This window comes from Schistocerca nitens, chromosome 1 (assembly GCF_023898315.1).
Source record: "Schistocerca nitens isolate TAMUIC-IGC-003100 chromosome 1, iqSchNite1.1, whole genome shotgun sequence".
Classification (NCBI taxonomy): domain Eukaryota; kingdom Metazoa; phylum Arthropoda; class Insecta; order Orthoptera; family Acrididae; genus Schistocerca; species Schistocerca nitens.
Window position 1 is genome coordinate 249,195,067 of NC_064614.1, and position 17,752 is coordinate 249,212,818.

Here is a 17,752-nt window from a genome sequence, read left to right on the forward strand (position 1 = left end):
CGCACCAACGGTCAGTACCTCACAAATCACTCAGCACGCAAGCACCGCCGTAGCCAGCAGATTTACTACGCTAATCCTCCAACATGAGGAGACTGACTGTTCCTGAAACTGTTTGTGTGACTTGATGTCATTTGGTATGAACTAGTATTTTTGCCACCGTTATTTTCGTTGTGTAGATTAGAGTGCATGAAAAACTCTAGTTAGTTTGATTACAAAACTATAGATGATGTCCCACATAAAACTGGTACGCCTGACGCCCGAGATTCAAGTAACAATGAACTAACTACAAAAATACAAATAATAGTAACGTTAAAAACATGTAGTTACGTGTTTATAACAGACGCTGGGTGTGGGTGGCCATGAGCATCTAGGCGTCGCTGACTTCGTGTGATGACGTTACCAGCAAGACGATGCAGTTCTGCAGGGGTTATGTTGTTAGTTTCTCTACTAATGTTCCGTTTAAGATCGACTCTGTGCGAGGACTGTCAGCAAACACTTTGCTTTTTAGTGTGCCCCATGAATGAAACTCACACGATGTTAAGTCCGGGGATCTTGGGGGCCAAGCCCTCTACTGAGAACTCCGTCCTCGGGGACCACGTTGATGATTTGGGCCGTACCTTGGTTCGATGTGTGAACGGTTGCTCCATCTTGTTGGAATATTGCATACAGCTGCTCTGTAACTGTCAATTTGATATAGAAGGAGTCAAAGATCTCTAGATATCAGGCACTGTTTAAGGTGCAATTGAAAAATATGGGGTCAATAATGCACATGCCCGACAACGCACAACAGACACCTATCTTCTCCGAGTGGAGACGTTTTTCATGCGGAACATGCGAGCTGTATCTGCAATACCGGGAGTTGACATATCCTGACAAATGACAGCAGGCCTCATCTGACATGAAGCAAAGCAAGGGGTCCAAATAACCGCTAGCAGTTAATGTTAACAGCCATTTGCAATAATGAACTCTTTTTTCCCGATGTTCAGATTTCAACCCTTGCACCACACTCACATGATAGGCTTGTAATTTCATATCTTTTAGTGCACGTTGCCATAATACACGAGATCCACCAACCTGCTGCGGTAACCTTCTTATCGACTTTAGAAAACTTCTCGTAATGTCCACACGGATTGTGTATAGCTTCAGGGGTCTTCACGGTCGGTCACCTATCCCTCTGAGCGTTCTGAACGGATCCTACAGCCCCCCATTTCTTGTACGGATCTTGAACAGCGATGGTCTTGGGGAGTTTCCTAGCAGGATACTTCGCTTAGACATTTCCTCACAGTCCTTGATGGAGCCTGTCTCTGTTGAACTTTCCAATATCAGTTCGCTGTTCTCGCACAAACTACCCCATTTCTGTAACAATTCAACAAAATGAGCTTCTCACAGCAACTGACGGACGAACACACAGCTGCACTCAACTTTCCGATAACAAGCTGTGTAGCAAACTTTCGAAACAGTGTTGCCATTTCACAAGCAATTCAATTAGAGGTGTTTAACATCCTTTATTAACCGAACAGGAAAATGACGTTATGAATAAATTAAATACTATAAAAAGTTATGAAAAACTTACAGGTAACAGCAAACATGTCTGAAATAGGTTTTTTACACTTCTCTGATATTAACAAGCCTCCAAAGAAAAGGAAATTCGATGAACATTTAATTGTGAATAGTTATTGTGGTGTCACCAAAAATCCTCGGTACTCCGCCTCTTTTCAGCAAACCAGGAGCAGCCCAGCAAAAAGTGACGTGCAGATGTGCGTAGCCTGAACCTCGAGCATGCCATACTGGTAGCTTTCCTCGCCTGAGAAGGAATACGTGCGTCAGAGCGCAGTGTCCTCTTCAGAATAGTATACGAAAGACTTCATGTCGACTGACTGATTAGGAAGAAGCTGACTTCATCGTTTGCAGCTTGATACTTCACACTTCCAGTCACTCGTTGTTCCATTGATGTGTGGCTGTGTATCAATAGTGCGTTGCGGGTAGAAATTATATCACTGAATAAAAAGTGCAGGTGGCTTTGAAAACCTCTTCTTCCTTAGCTTTCAGGGGGCAAAAGATAGTACAGAATGGCTTTGACTGGTACTCTGCTTGCTATACGCATGGGTATGTGCACTCATGGTATTTAATCCACTTCGACCTCGTTAGATTCCTAGTGTAATCCACGTGATTTCTGCACCATTATAAATTCACACAGACATTTACAGGTTGCCCATAATCACAGTTTCAGTTACAAAACGCTGTAGAAAGAGAAAAACAGCTCAGAATGACGTCACATTTGAACAGCATATAATTCACGCAGTGGGAAACGGCATGCAACACAAAAACTTACGAAAATTTGACCAACAGATGACGCTGTAAGAGTCAGAATGTGCACACCAACAGACGCGCGATACACAGCTGTTACTCAGTTTACGTCCGAGGCGCCCAGCATGACTGTCTCTATAAAGATCGCGCGCTGCTGGTCAAGATATTTTACAAGAACGGCGACGGTGCGCCAGTAGCTCTTCAGAAATTCCTGACTCTCTAGGGTACGATAAGGGTCTGGAGAAAATGATTACAAAATTAGAAAAGCCAGATTCTTTTGGGGTGCAATGGGACAAATGGAGAAAAGCAGTTAATGTCACGTCTGCCGAAGATGCGGCCACAGCATTGCACGAGAGGTCGAGCAGTGGTTGCCTGAAAGTTGGACATGCCTGCAAGCATGGTGCATAAAATCCTACGAAATATCCTGCACTGCTAGCCATACCAGTTCACCCATGTTCAGAAGTTGCGTCCTGTTGACCTGGATTTTCTTGCTCGCATTGCAATGGATAATGAATGGCTGTGGGACAGTCTGTAGACAGACGATGCCCATTTTCATCTCCAACGACATGCCAATACGTAGAATTGCAGAATATGGGCAACGGAAAATCTGCACGCACATCAGCCATTACTATTTCATTCTGCAAAGGTGACTGTGTGGTGCTAGCTGAAGGCATCACTTTCGTAGGGCCGAATTTTTCCGAGGAGATGAGTTCTGCGGGTGCTCTTACTTGTGCCATCAATGGTAAACGCCATTAGAGTCTTTCACGCACCAAAGTCATTCCACACCTTCAACAGCATGAATATGTGGGTAGGATCATCCGAAATGCTAGAATTATCAGCCGTCACCTCCCTACAGCCTGGTCGTCCAGATCACCTGATCTTAATCCTTGTGACCTCTGGTTGTGCTGTTGTGTCAAAGATGACGGGTGCACTGCACCAGTTACGAAAGTAGGTGAACTGAAGGCACGCATAGCGCAACGCATTCTGAACGTGACCCCCGAGACACTCCGATCCGTTGTGGAACTTGATGTTATTCGATTTCAACTTGTGGCCGAAAGTGGTAGACAGAATACTGAACGTGTCTTGCCCACAGTCTCACGGCAATTGTAAACCGATGTCATTTTGCTTTTTATGCGGTTTTTGTCTCCAGGACAATTAAAAACAGATTTTTCTCATCCGATGTTAAATGACCTTGCCGTGGTTGATGGACTTACCTAACAGTGCCACAACTCTTGACTGCCGAAGTTGTGCAGTCATGAACAGTGAACAGAACGATTGGTTTAATGTGCAACTCAAAGCATAGCCGTCTTATTTCGATTCATCTGCCATTTGTAACCGACCACGTTAAGACGCTTACAGACAGTCTACTGGTGTAATTTTCCTTTCTTTTTTTGTTCCATGACGTTTCCCCCGCCGTCTGTAACATGCTGTTCAAAATGGTTCAAATGGCTCTGAGCACTATGGGACTCAACTTTTGAGGTCATTAGTCCCCTAGAACTTAGAACTAGTTAAACCTAACTAACCTAAGGACATCACATACATCCATGCCCGAGGCAGGATTTGAACCTGCGACCGTAGCAGTCGCGCGGTTCCGGACTGAGCGCCTAGAACCGCTAGACCACCGCGGCCGGCCATGCTGTCCAAATCCGACATCTTTCTAACAGTGGTTCTCTTTCTACAGCGTTTTGAAACTGGAATTTTAATTACGGGCACCCTGTATATATAGGTTCTGTTTTTATTAAGGATAAATTGTAACAACCGATGTAATAATTTTTAAGGAGTTCGATTCAACAGTGTTTCATTTTGCGAAACCTGAATTAGACAGAATTTCTCTGTGTAATTCATATTTTATATAAACTTACTATTGGGAGCACGAAATTTCACATTGCAGAATACACCAAGAACCAACAGGCTAAGTGGTAAACGTCGCAGCAGTAAAAATGTGAAAATAAGTTTCATTTTGATGCAGGGTGGGCCGAAAATCACGGAGGGTGTTGAATTGTGAATAACTTTTTATTTATTAAAGCGGAGGATACTTATCTCAGATTGTACTCCACTCGCAAGTGTAAATTATCTCTCATCCTTGGTCTTTAAGACTACAAGATATCAATGCAAATTAATAATAAATAGAAAAGCTATTTACATTGAAACCGCTTCCTGGCTTTTGGTCCGCCGTGTATGTAGCTAGTTTTCATGTTATTAGAAGTAGTTTGAAATCACTGTTTTCTATGTATGTCGGCGAAAGAAGAGTGGTAAATTTCAGGAGGTATACTTAATGCGACTCACCCTTGCAAATGCTTGGGGCCCACGTCAGATTGAAATACATAATGATACATTACAAACGACGTAATTTATATGCCGCCTTAATAGTTCCACGTTAAATAATTTTGGTTAGATAGTTATTCATGTGAGTCATATTACAGGAATTAAAGTGGTTTATAATTACTTTCTATAGATTTATCACGTCATAATTTGAGAATTAGGTAATGGACAGTCCGACGAAAATTAGAAACTGGTCAGATAGCGAAACAAAACCTTTTCATTTGTGCTCTCTCTCCCCATTCTGTGTCAATATCCAGTTTTCATTACGGAACTGAAGAACCTAATTAAACTTCCAAAACTTAGAGAACCCTCAGATTTATTCCCTCGCTTGTTTTTTCTTGAAAGTTAAACAAGTTGAAAGAATTCTCGTCATCGATACTCAAACCCGCACCTCCCTTGTTAATTAAATTACTAGTTTCAATTGTCTCGATCTCAATGTGATATACACCATATTCTGGATGAAATACATGAACATTTGCCCGAGGGTGACGATCCCACATCCTAGTAGGTCAGTTTCGATGTATTTACTGGAAAAACGTAATAATCTAGAAGAGATTCTGCTCAGTAGAGTCAATAATAACGGCTTTTATGCACGCCTGGTGAAGTACAGCTATAGCGTTGATTCCATAAGTAGCTAGGACGCTAGCAACCATTAAAAGTTTCAGAAGTGTGTGTGTGTGTGTGTGTGTGTGTGTCCGAGGGTGGGGAAAGGGGGGGTAGGGGCAGCAGGCTGCAGATTGCAGATCTGGTCAGGTCAAGGCGAGCATACTGAGAGCTTCGGGCTGTTCCCATTAGCGCTTAAGCTAACACACGGCAGGCTGTCGACCGTGTCCAGTGTCCGACTAAGGCACGATGTGGTAATACTAGTTTACAGGACCAACTGAAGGCCATCTCGTTACTCCTACTGATTTCAAGTTTGAGTAAGGATCTTAAGCAGAAACGGTGGCGTTCAGTACAAATTTCGTTGTAGAGACTACTGAGTCTGTTGTAGCAACGCAGAGATTAAATTCTGACTACAGCGGAATGCTTATCTTTCGTTCTCGTTATCAGACGATACCGAATGTCAGAAGTCAACGCAGAAACGAGCTGTATATTCGAGGTTCATTCAATAATTAAAGAGACAAATTTGTGTGGAGAAAAAAAGCGTTTATTTTTACAAAACAATATTTCTTCTACTTTTCAACATAATCCTCTTGAACATTTATGCACTTGTTCCAACAGGCTACAAGCTTTCTTATTCTAGCTGCAAATAACTCTTTATCTTGATGTTTGAACCAATTTCCCCTCAAACTTTTTCACGTTCTCGTTGTTCTGGAACCTCTTCCCCCGTAATGCCTCCTTCAGTGCACCAAACAAATGGAAGTCACTGGGTGCTCAATCAGGACTGTAAGTAGGATGAGGCAGTACTTACCAGCCCATTTTGTCGATGGTTTCATGGGTTAGTTGAGCAATATGAGGACGTGCATTGTCTTGCTGGAGAATCAAGCTCTCCTCTAAGATCCACGACGTCCCTCTCTCATGGCTGGCTTCACCTTATTTAAAAGCAAATCAAAGTAGTATTGGCTGTTCCTTGTACGCTGCTCTTCGAGATAATCACAAAAAACCTAGACCTTCAGCATCCCAAAACACCGTCAACATGACTTTTCCTGCTGATGCTTGGATTTTGAATTTTTTCTTGACAGATGAGTTGGTGTACTTCCACTCCATGCTTTGTCTTTTTGATTCTGGCTCATAATAGTGAACCCAAGTGTCATCACAAGTAAAAAATTTTGTTGAGAAAGTGCTCACCTTCTCCTCCATAACGTTCCTTTAGCTCTGTGCACACTCTCAACCTTGTTTCCTTGTGTAGCCGCGTCAACTCCCTTGGGACCCATCTTGCACATATTTTGCAGTACTTCAGCTTGTTACAGATAATGTTATGACTGTACCAGTACTAACTTGAACCTTATCAGCAATCATTTCCACAGTCACACGGCGGTCGGCACGAATAACGTCATCAATTCGACATTCAAGTGAGGGAGTTGAAACTGCAACTGGCCGGTCAGAACGGTGTTCGTCAATCACTGAGTCGCGACCATTCGCTCTACCCACTTGTAAACATATGCACGACTCATACAACCTGCACCATAAAGTTTAGACATTCTACACTATAGCCGGCCGAAGTGGCCGTGCGGTTAAAGGCGCTGCAGTCTGGAACCGCAAGACCGCTACGGTCGCAGGTTCGAATCCTGCCTCGGGCATGGATGTTTGTGATGTCCTTAGGTTAGTTAGGTTTAACTAGTTCTAAGTTCTAGGGGACTAATGACCTCAGCAGTTGAGTCCCATAGTGCTCAGAGCCATTTGAACCATTTCTACACTATATATTCACTGGTATCTTGCCTTCAACAAGTAAAAAACGAACAACAGAACGTTGTTCAACTAATGTGGACATTTCAAGCCTACTCGCAATCTTGAAATGTATGTTTGAGGTTATAAACAAAACAATGTTGATCCATCAGCTGATCAGGGCTCATCCCAGTGATGTCAATGTAAAGCCACAAAAGTACCAAACTTCTCCTATTAACAATTTTTTCCCCAGACCAATTTGTCTTTTTAATTATTGAATGACCCTCGTATCTGATTCTGTGCATGTGTCAATGACTGTGCAGCACTCGAGTCTCATTTTAAGTTGAGAGATAACTGCAGAAAATGGCAAATCTTGCCGAACAACACATCACTCAGAAATAATGTGACTCGAGTGTAATATTTCGATGGTTTTGTTTTCGCCCATGTCCCATCAGTGACAAGACACAGGCTTTGCCAAGCTTTATCTCTGCCAAGAGTTAATTTCTTTACCCAGGTAACCAGACGGTCGAAGTGTCCAATGGTGTAAGATATTATGTGCCAAACGTACTTCGAAATGTGGAATGATAAAAGCCTTTTTCCTCATATTGTCACATAAACATTACAGTGCCAGATATATTTTTCAGAATCCTTGGAATTTTCCCCGTAGGTAGCAAAGATAAGAATTTTCGCCCGTCATTAAGCGTTATGTGTTATATTTCGTTGTTGGTCGCCAATACAACTTTCATTCTAGTTCTCGAACCTTCACTCATAAATGCTTTGACGATAGCGCCAGAAAACTCACAATATGAAACGACTTTATGCCATCGGCCACATGTGAAATAAAGTACACAGGATGTTTATTGCCATCCGAAGGTCTTGTCTGTTTGAAACCGGTAATGACTCTTTTTATAATTAAAAAAGAAAACTATAAGGGCTTAATAGTATTTCGGGTAAAAATTGTTTATTTTGGCACGACTACATATGTATAAAAGTTTTTGACATGTCGTAAATGTATGTGTATATAACAAGACGTGCACGGCAAAATGTAAAGGTAAATTAATTTGAGCCTTTGCTGAGTTTGCAAAACGACTTCAGGGAAATGAGAGAATGATTCATTCAGCATTGCTGCAGCCTTTGTCTACCTCAGTTGTCTTTCACTGCCCCCAACTACCACGACCATTACCACTACCACTACCACCCCCGCCACCACTACCTCTCGTGAAATTTTGTTTTTAGAAAAGTTGTTCTTTAATCGGTGATACACCACAAAATAAAATAGCGAAAGAAAATATCAGAGGTATCCAAAATATTATGAGTATTATTAATAGTCGCTGTTACAAGATAAAAATATAAATTTCACAGAAAAGAAAAGCTGTAAATATAAATTATTGGGATGATCGAACGTGTACTGTTAGGTCACAAACTAACAAGCTGAAGGCAGAGACATAGACCAATATGGACCTGGATGGAGAGGCGCAAATACGTCCAACACGCCACAAACTTAAATTAAGATTTTAAAAGACAGAAATATTAACACACATATGCCCCATGCACTGTGTCGAAGATTGTCAAGCAAAAACTTGTTTCTGAATACAGAAGTCATAAAATGAATAAAGTAAGGTTAGCTAATAAGCATAACTTCCATGGCAGTGAAATTGATTCGTGTGTTTGAACCTGAGGTTTCGAAACGTATCACCACTATACATAAACAAAAAACAGCAGCTCTTAACTTTTTTTTCATCTAGCCATTTAGATAGTTAGAGAAAAGACTGAAGAAAGACCTTAATACAATTGTTGTGATACAGTGTAGCACCTCTAAACCTTAAACATAACGGAACAAGGGTACTGAACCGATACAGTGTCGTAGTTATTGAGCTGAACGTCAGTGTCGCAAACGAACGCTTTGAAATCAGAGTGCAGTGTGTTAGCCACTGCACCGCCTCCCTGGATAGCAGTATGACACGCAGAAAATGTTTCTTCAGAAAAAGAAGTTCGTCTTGATCACATGATCAACCCTGTTAGACATCACTACATTAGAGCCAAACAACAGCTCCCCTCGACTGGTGGAAATAGTTACGTGAGAGGGACGGTTAAAAGGTTAGGGAATACTGTTGCGAGAAATAAAGTATCGAAGCTTCGCTTGATCTCTCTTGATGAAGAGCCTTGTTTCAAATACTAACCTCAAGGTTGGCTAGAATACATACGGGGTTGTTTCTAATAGGATCAATTAATTTTGCTAAATCGCAAAAAAATTGCGTTTCGAACAGGTATAGCACTTATAAATGATTATATAGTCTCTGTCCCTGCCCCGTTGCCATTATAGTTCCTAGTAATTTAACTTCACAATCATGGAGAAAATAACCAAGAATAGTGAGACGCTAGATATTTTGTACTGAGTTGTGTTAGTACTATAACTGACTAGAACAAGGCACATCGCGCACATTCTACGAAGATCCAGCAGAAATAGATACGCATATGCCAGCAAAATTTTGAAAGTTGTTTCAAGAAATATAAGATACTTTTAATGACAAGAGCAGTAAGAGAACTGATGGCTGTCGGAGTATAAAGTGAAGTCACAATGGTTGCCAAATGTTGATTTCAGTCCGAAGGCTGCGTTGATGCAACTCTCCACGTTAGTCGGTCCTGTGCAAGCATAATCATTTCAGCATATCTACTGCATCCTACGTCAATTAGAATATTCTTACTGTATCCAAGCCTAGGTCTCCTCCTATGGTTTATAGCCCCCCCTACTCATCCTCTCCCCCTCCCCCCTGCCCCCTCCTTCCCCCCTCCTCCCCCCCAACACACACACACACACACACACACACACACACACACACACACACACACACACACACACGCGCGCGCGCGCGCGCGCGCGCGCGCGAGCGCGCGCGAGCGCGCGAGCGCGCGCGCGCGCTTCTCTCCGCTACCAAACTGGCGATTGCATGATGTCTCAGTATTTGTCCTATCAATCGATCGCGTCTTTTAGTCAAGTTGTGAACTTTTTCTCCGCACTTCAATTCAGAGCTTCTTCATTTATTATTCTTTCTACTAATCCAATATTCAGCGTTCTTCTCTCACATGACATTTTAAAAGCTGCTTTTCTCTTATTCTCTAAATTGTTTATTGTCTGTTTCGCATACGTACAGGTTGCCAAAAACAAAAGAAAAAATGTAACAGTTGTGATGAAACTTATCCTGTATGCAGAACAAGAGATGAAAATCCAGTTGCAAAGAAAAAATTGAGGTTAGCTTAAAGCGTATTTGAAAAGCATGCATTAAAAGTCTCGATATAAGTACAGCACAAATAACTTGAATAGATAACAGATGTTATGCCGATCAGCTGTAGATAACATACAATGATGCGTTAGACACACACAGTTTGTATTTATGTATGAACAGGTATCTCAGTTGCGGACGTCTGGTTACCGATGATAATGGGAGAAGACATCTTGTGAAATCAGAACACTCGCTCTTCGTACTGCACTTTTTATATTTTCTTGTCAGATGTCTGTGTTGATGTACACATACGGAACCATCTTAAATACACGCTTGATTAGACACTTTCCAGAGATACCACATTCATGCAGCCATCTGCGTAGATCGTTCTGCTTTACTACGGACGTTGTGTCTCAGCAAGGACGCACATTGGCAAGTGCTACTGGCTAAAGCAAATTTGTCAAGGGCGCACGACATTACACCTCTTATATGAGAGTGAACCGGCCGGCCGTGGTGGCCATGCGGTTCTAGGCGCTTCAGTCCGGAGCCGCGCGACTGCTACGGTCGCAGGTTCGAATCCTGCCTCGGGCATGGATGTGTGTGATGTCCTTAGGTTAGTTAGGTTTACGTAGTTCTAAGTTCTAGGGGACTGATGACCTCAGATGTTAAGTCCCATAGTGCTCAGAGCCATTTGAACCATTTTTTTGAGACTGAACCTTCTAGTAACTGTTCCCAGTCGGTAATCAGTATTAGTCCCAATGTTCAACCACCTCACATGACTATGCGGTTGGGCTGCCTATAGCGTGCCGACAACTGCAATGAATTTCATCTGTTGAAAGGCGCCCAGTTGCAATTCGGCCAAGTTTGCTTCTTATTCCCACATATGCAGTTAAACGCTGTCTACAGATGAGGCAAGCAAATGAATGCCTGTTGGTTTTATAGTCGTAGCACCATATTAACTATAGGGACAACTGATTTCTTTTGTGGTTACCACTGATTTTTTCTCGTATTTACAGAAACGAAGGCATTTTGTTAAAATTTTGTATAACGCAAACAAGCTCTACAGTTGTAAATTACAATTAGATTCGACAATAACACTAGTAATAGTAATTATAATATGCAAGGGTCACTCAAATGAAAACGAGACAGGTGGAGAAAAAGTAATCACTTTATTGTTTCAGAATCAATCACCGTAAGCGTTAAAACATTTTTTACACTTTGAGACGGGACGGAAAAAAAATGGCGGTTGCCTCCGTAACAATGACTGTACCCAGGCCTGGACTTCATCGTCCGAGAACAATTAACGACCACGAATGTATTTCTTCAGGCCTCCAAAGACATGGAAATCGCATGGGGAGAGATCGGGAATGCATGAAATATGTGTAAGGGCTTCCCAAAGAAAATTCTGCAGCACTTCAGTGGGCTCACATGTTTCCAAGGTTGTTTCGACTACGCTGCAGAAGTTTTGCTGAGAAACCTTTACACACCTTGCATAGAGTTCCCATTTCGCCCCACGCGATTTGCCTCTAACGAGTAGGTGCACGCCTGGGTACAATCTTGGTTCCGGCAACAGCAAACATTTTTTCCATGATGGTATTGACCGTCTCTTCTCACAGTGGAATACAGGTACTAACAATTATGGCGATAACGTTTGAAATAACGTCCAGTTTACTTACTTTTTTTCCGTCTTTCTCGTTTTCATTTGACTGCTGTTTGCAGCCCGTTATTATAGCACTGTATAAATAAAAAAGGGCCTGTGTGAACGGGTGTGCGCAGAGAGGGACGGAAAATACATTGCGGCGTCTCCAGTGTATTCTGTCTGTCGCATGCCGCAGTATCCAGCTGATTCCGACCCTGCTAGCACTGGACTAAGTGCCGCATTGGGCCAAAATTTCTGCGTCTGACTGTCTCTGCAAAAAGCTTGGTCGAAAAACTATCGCTGGATGCCAGATTGAAAACTGACTGTTTCTGAGTAGACATGATTAGATGTGACACTAGCCATCGATCCCTGTCCGTCATGATCTGTATACTATCACCGTTCTTACGTCGTGTTAAATACCTGCGAGTGTTACAGCATTCCTTGTACATATTTTGGACAGAGCTGTTTGACACTCTAACAAAGCGGGCAACTTTATTCACAGTGTGGTCAGGGCTCCTCGTCAACCCCTCTTTGCTGATTCCATAGACAAGACTGGAAAATACACACCGCCTTACTGAGGCCACAAAACTCACGGGACGGCGACATGCACATATGCAGACTAATGTAGCATCGCGTACAGAAGGTATAAAATAACAATGGATTGGCGGTGCTGTCATTTGTACTCAGATAATTCATGAGAAAAAGTTTCTGAAGTGATTGTGGTCGCAAGACAGGAATTTACAGACCCTGAACGCGAAATGGTAATTGGACGTAGACGAATGTGACATTCCATTTTGGAAATCGTTAGAAAATACAATATTTCAAGCTCGACACTGTCAAGACTGTGTGTAAAAATGGTTCGATGAACCCTCTGCCAGGCACTTAAGTGTGAATTGCAGAGTAACCACGTAGATGTAGATGTAGAATACCAAATCTCTCACCACAGACAACACAGTGGCCTTCTCTTAACGACCGAGAGCAGCGGCGTTTGCGGACATCAATAGGCAGTATGCAAGAAGGTGGTCTCCGTAACGATGCAGGGTGTGTTTACATGCAATGGACTATGTCTTCTGGTCCAAGTGAACTGATCATTGGCTGGAAATGATTATGTTCAGCTGCTCGGAGACCACTGGCAGCTATTCATCGACTTCATATTCCCAAACAACGATGGAATTCCTATGGACGACAACGTACTATGTCACAGGACCACAATTGTTCGCGATTGCTTTGAAGAACATTCTGGACAGTTCGATTGAGTGATCTGGCCTCCCAGATCAAGAATTCCATCAAACATTTATGGGACATAATCGAGGCCTCAATTGGCGCACAAAATCCTGCACTGGCAACACTTCCGCAGTTATGGACGGCTGCAGAGGCAGCAGGATGGCTCAACATTTCTGCAGTGGACTTCCAGTGATGGACTTGTTGGCTCCGTGCCACGTTGAGCTGCTGCACTAAGCCGGGCAAAAGTAAATCAGACACGCTATTAGGAGGTGTCCCATGGCTCCTGTCACCTCAGTTTACGTCAGCAATGGTTCGCTACGTCACCGTCTGGCACCAGTTCTGTCTACACCACCTACAGCGTTCCACAACCGGCAGAGTGCTCTTTTAAGGGGATAACTGTTTAGCTGGGTGAATTTAGTTAACTTAAAGATAATTTGTTGCTTACAATGCTACCACTGTTTCAATACCAAGTATAAATGAGCGAGCCAATAAATTTCAATTATGTTTATGGCCGGCATCATGCTGTGTAATCGGCTGGAGACACTGTGCCAAGCAGACGCCGGAGCGCGCGCCTAGTATCGGCAGATCTTGGGACTCAGGGTGATGAGGAACTTGCAGGCGGCGCGTTGCGTGGGTAGGCAGCGCCCCAGACACTGCATCATCAGCGGGTCCTGCGTCACAGACTCGTGGAAGTCCTCGAACGAGATCTTGCCGTCGCGGTCCAGGTCCATCTTGTTCATCACCAGCAGCACCATGTCCTGCGAACACACCAAACTTCCGGCTGAACTACTACGTCAGTCCAAACGGAGGGAATGTTAGCAATTCTTTCCCAGAAACTTCGCGAATTTGCACATCATGTCGCTTGTGGAAGTACTGTTTAACGAATTTCCAAAGGGCAATGTAAACTGAAGTTTACTGGTCCACGTCTAACATCTGCACTTGAGTTGCAGGACAGTTCATGACATTGCGTTGTCATGGCAGTTTGGAGGCAGCCAATGACAGGATGCAAGCGAGTAGCATTGAACCTCCACGTATTCGTCAAGAAGTCGCTGCTGATCAAAAATGATTGAAAGTTGAGGGTACTGAAGCTCAGCCACTGTTTGGCCATCAATAGTCAAGGAAAACTTCCCTCCAGACACAAACGCCTTTGGAAGTACCTCCAGATAAGGGAAGACTTTCACTGTGGATGTGGTATCATGTATTAATGCCAGCCCATGGGTGTCAAAGTTGGCAACAGAATTGCAAGTTTCCATCAGACGCCGATAGTGGTCGTGCGGGACCCGGCGGACCCAACGGAGTACGCCCACTAAGACACGCCTCCAGTGGCTTCGTACCATGAGCGTCCTGCACCGCCAAGGTATAGGACAACCAGCGGCAGCCAGACTGCCAACTCGGACTTAGAGCCTCTTCGTTCAACGCAAACGCCACCTAGTCGTACGCAACAGTTGAAATCTAAGCACCAAGACAGTATATGGATATGTGACACACTGTCAATGTGTAAAATTCTCGTACATTTGGGCCACTGTTGCAAATGGCCTTCCTCAGGATGTTTTTGATAACTGATAAATGAGATATTTTTATTACTGCACACCCGTCGCCCTCATATGGGTGGGGGATAACACAGTCAGTGGTACAATACTCTGCTCTTGAGCCAAGAGCATTCTTGAAAATATAACAGAGAGGAGAAAAAAATATGACAACTATTTTCATTTCAAATTAAGAAGACGAAAAATATATAAAGTTCAAAAACACAATTGCTACTTGGGGATGCTCTATGAAGAAGCACTGGAGCACTGTCTTTTCACTTAGAATCTGAAGGATCTGCACTGCGTGAGAAGTATTGTAGGAGGGTAGAATGTGTTCCATAGGGTTGAGGGGTGTTGGTTAACAGACAGGGATCTGTTAGCTATGGAAACTATGGAGATGGCAGGTAGGTGAGGCGCGTAGTGGGAATACAGACGATGAGAAAGACAGAGAGTGAGTAGAAGTGTGGTGTGTCGTTTGGATAGTGGTTAAAAGAGGAACGGAATGCGGAAGAATGAAGAGGGAAAAAGGAGAGAGGAGGCCTAATGCCGAGTGGGATAGGTGGGGAAGAGTTAAAGCTGGTAGGAGTGATAAGTATCTGGGCGGATCTAAATGTCAGGGAGAGCGAGTTGGTTGAAGCTGCGCTGAGATAAGATATTGAGGGTGTGAAGATGTAGGGATGTGGGGGTGGAGGGATGTGAGTGAGAGAAGTTTTGGTTCTCATATACTGACAGAAGAGGCTGTTATCGTAATCTGATAGGGTATTGAAGATGAGAATGAGTGGTGTTAGACCTCCTTTATTGGTGTTTACATTATTTCATTTGTGGAAATAGACGTTCTTGACTAGTGTTTGCTTTACTGCTTGCAACTGGTGCAAATACGAATGAGAAACGGACTCCACTTGTGACGTAGTGCGCTTAACTTGCTGTCTAGTGCCGGCTGAAGCGTACCAGTCCTCTGTGTACTTTGGGCCCTGTGGTGTGTGTGTGTGTGTGTGTGTGTGTGTGTGTGTGCGCGCGCGCGCGCGCGCGCGCGTTCGCGTGAGCTGCCGTTCCGCAGCGCTGTTACTGCTGGCAGCCACGACGCGGAATCCTGTAACCGTCTCCTCTGTTCATGCTGACGGGCCATTTGGCTATTTCTATCGCCTCTCTAAGCTTCCTCCTGAAGATAGGAATCTGTCTCATCAGTAAGCAGGCGTCTCGTAAATCTCTCTGTTTGCCGCATTGATGCTGGTGTTCTGCAACCGCTCACCTGGTGTGTTGTCTTAGTCGGATATTTCTTCCGTGTTCAGATAACCGTGTGCTGAAAGGTCGCCCCGTCTCGCCAGTCCACACTCGCACCCGATTTCGTAAGCTCCACCATCTAGTAGCTGTGAAACCTTCGCGGGTTATCAGCCGAGTGGCGTCGTCTTCTAGTCGCAACGTTTCAATGGACTGCGCATCCATCGTCTTCGCATGAAGATGATGGATACGCAATGAAGATTTCATAGCCGAGAAAGCCTGCAATCGCATATATCCACCAGTAGCTTGACAACTGCATCTTTCGTTGACCCAAGAACATATTTTATTCACTGTTGCTTCGAAAGATCGGCATGATACCCACTCGGCGGAGAATTTTGCCCCCAAATTCAGTGACCACTTACACATATGGTAGTAGGACGATGTTATGTGTTTCCTTTTGGACTTCCCTACTTCCTTCATACCTTTCTGTCATAGTTTTATCTATCATCCCACAACAGTTGATTCCAAAAATGGACCTGAGATTTTGCAGTTCAGCCTTCGGGTGTTCTTAATCGCTAATCTTGTGGGACCTCTTGGTTAAAGTGTGCAGGGCGGATTTTTACTGCGTGGGGGGATGGTGGGAGGAGGCCTGTAGGAACTCGTCCGTACTGGAGGGCTTTCTATATCCTCTGTGGCAAAGTTTAGCATTAGGCTTTCGGTAAACTTTCACGTCGAGCAAAGGCCACATCCCCTTCTCGTCTACCTTCATAATGAACTGCGCTTTGCTGTGCTGCTGCTTGAGGTGTTGGAGACACTTCTATAGCTCTTCTTGTCCATGTGGCCAGATAACGAAGGTGTCAACATATCGGAGCCAACATTCTGGACGTAATGGTGCGGGCTGGAGTGCTGTTTTTTTATACACTTCCATGAAGATGTCTGCTGCAATAGGCGAGAGGTTGGAATCCATAGCTACACCGTCTGTCTTTTCATAGAACTCCCCTTTCCACCTGAAATAGGTGGTCGTTAAACGGTGGCGCACTTGTTCGCAGACATTGGTGTTATGCTTTCCTCTAAGACGTGCGTAGTGTCTGACACTGGAACATTCGTGAGCAAAGACATCACGCCGAAAGTGCCGAGATACACCTTTTTTTTAAAGAAAGTGCTACAAAATGAGTGGTATTCGTAACGTACGAATCTGCGTGGGTCACCAAATGTCGAAGCTTCGGAGCCAGTTCTTTCACTACACTGTTGGTCGGTGAATTACTGCTATTCACAATGCCCCCCAAAGTTTCGTATAAAAGGACTCACTCAGAGGTCCTCCATTCATTTGTTATAATTTGCCGTGTCCAACGTTGACTGTAACAATATTTATTGACTATGAAACGGCTGCGGAAGCCTAGGGTTACATCTTCCGGCTGCTTACAGTGAGAGCTGCTGCGTTCGGAGGTCCCTTAACGGCTTGATAACTGATGTCGGTAAGGTTAAGTCATCGGTTAAAGCCTCGCTAAAGTCATGGACATTCCACATCAGAAGATAGCAAGTACGAGTGCAACCAATAACAAGTAGTCAGTCATATGTGCCAATGTGCGATCTGTCCGTTTCCGTGCTCAGAACAAAATTTAATGCTTGCCAGCGATAATGACATAGGTGTGATGGTTTCAGAAAAATGTTTTCTGAATGTAGATTTGGTCAAGTCCTCTGTCTTGTTAATTTATTTTTCTGATTATACACTCCTGGAAATTGAAATAAGAACACCGTGAATTCATTGTCCCAGGAAGGGGAAACTTTATTGACACATTCCTGGGGTCAGATACATCACATGATCACACTGACGGAACCACAGGCACATAGACACAGGCAACAGAGCATGCACAATGTCGGCACTAGTACAGTGTATATCCACCTTTCGCAGCAATGCAGGCTGCTATTCTCCCATGGAGACGATCGTAGAGATGCTGGATGTAGTCCTG

At 43.7% G+C, this 17,752-nt stretch overlaps 2 protein-coding genes across 2 annotated transcripts in view; one reads left to right on the top strand and one right to left on the bottom strand.

Annotated features, from left to right (window-relative positions):
* Positions 1-17,752, top strand: part of LOC126247077 (epidermal retinol dehydrogenase 2-like) — a 380,879-nt gene that overhangs the window by 110,418 nt on the left and 252,709 nt on the right. The window lies entirely within an intron of this gene.
* The window catches only part of LOC126240952 (calaxin-like), a 62,138-nt gene continuing 57,996 nt past the window's right edge, over positions 13,611-17,752 (bottom strand). The window contains exon 3 of the mRNA XM_049947969.1: positions 13,611-13,796. Within this exon, the coding sequence (XP_049803926.1) occupies positions 13,611-13,796 (186 nt within the window). The remainder of the gene's footprint in view (positions 13,797-17,752) is intronic.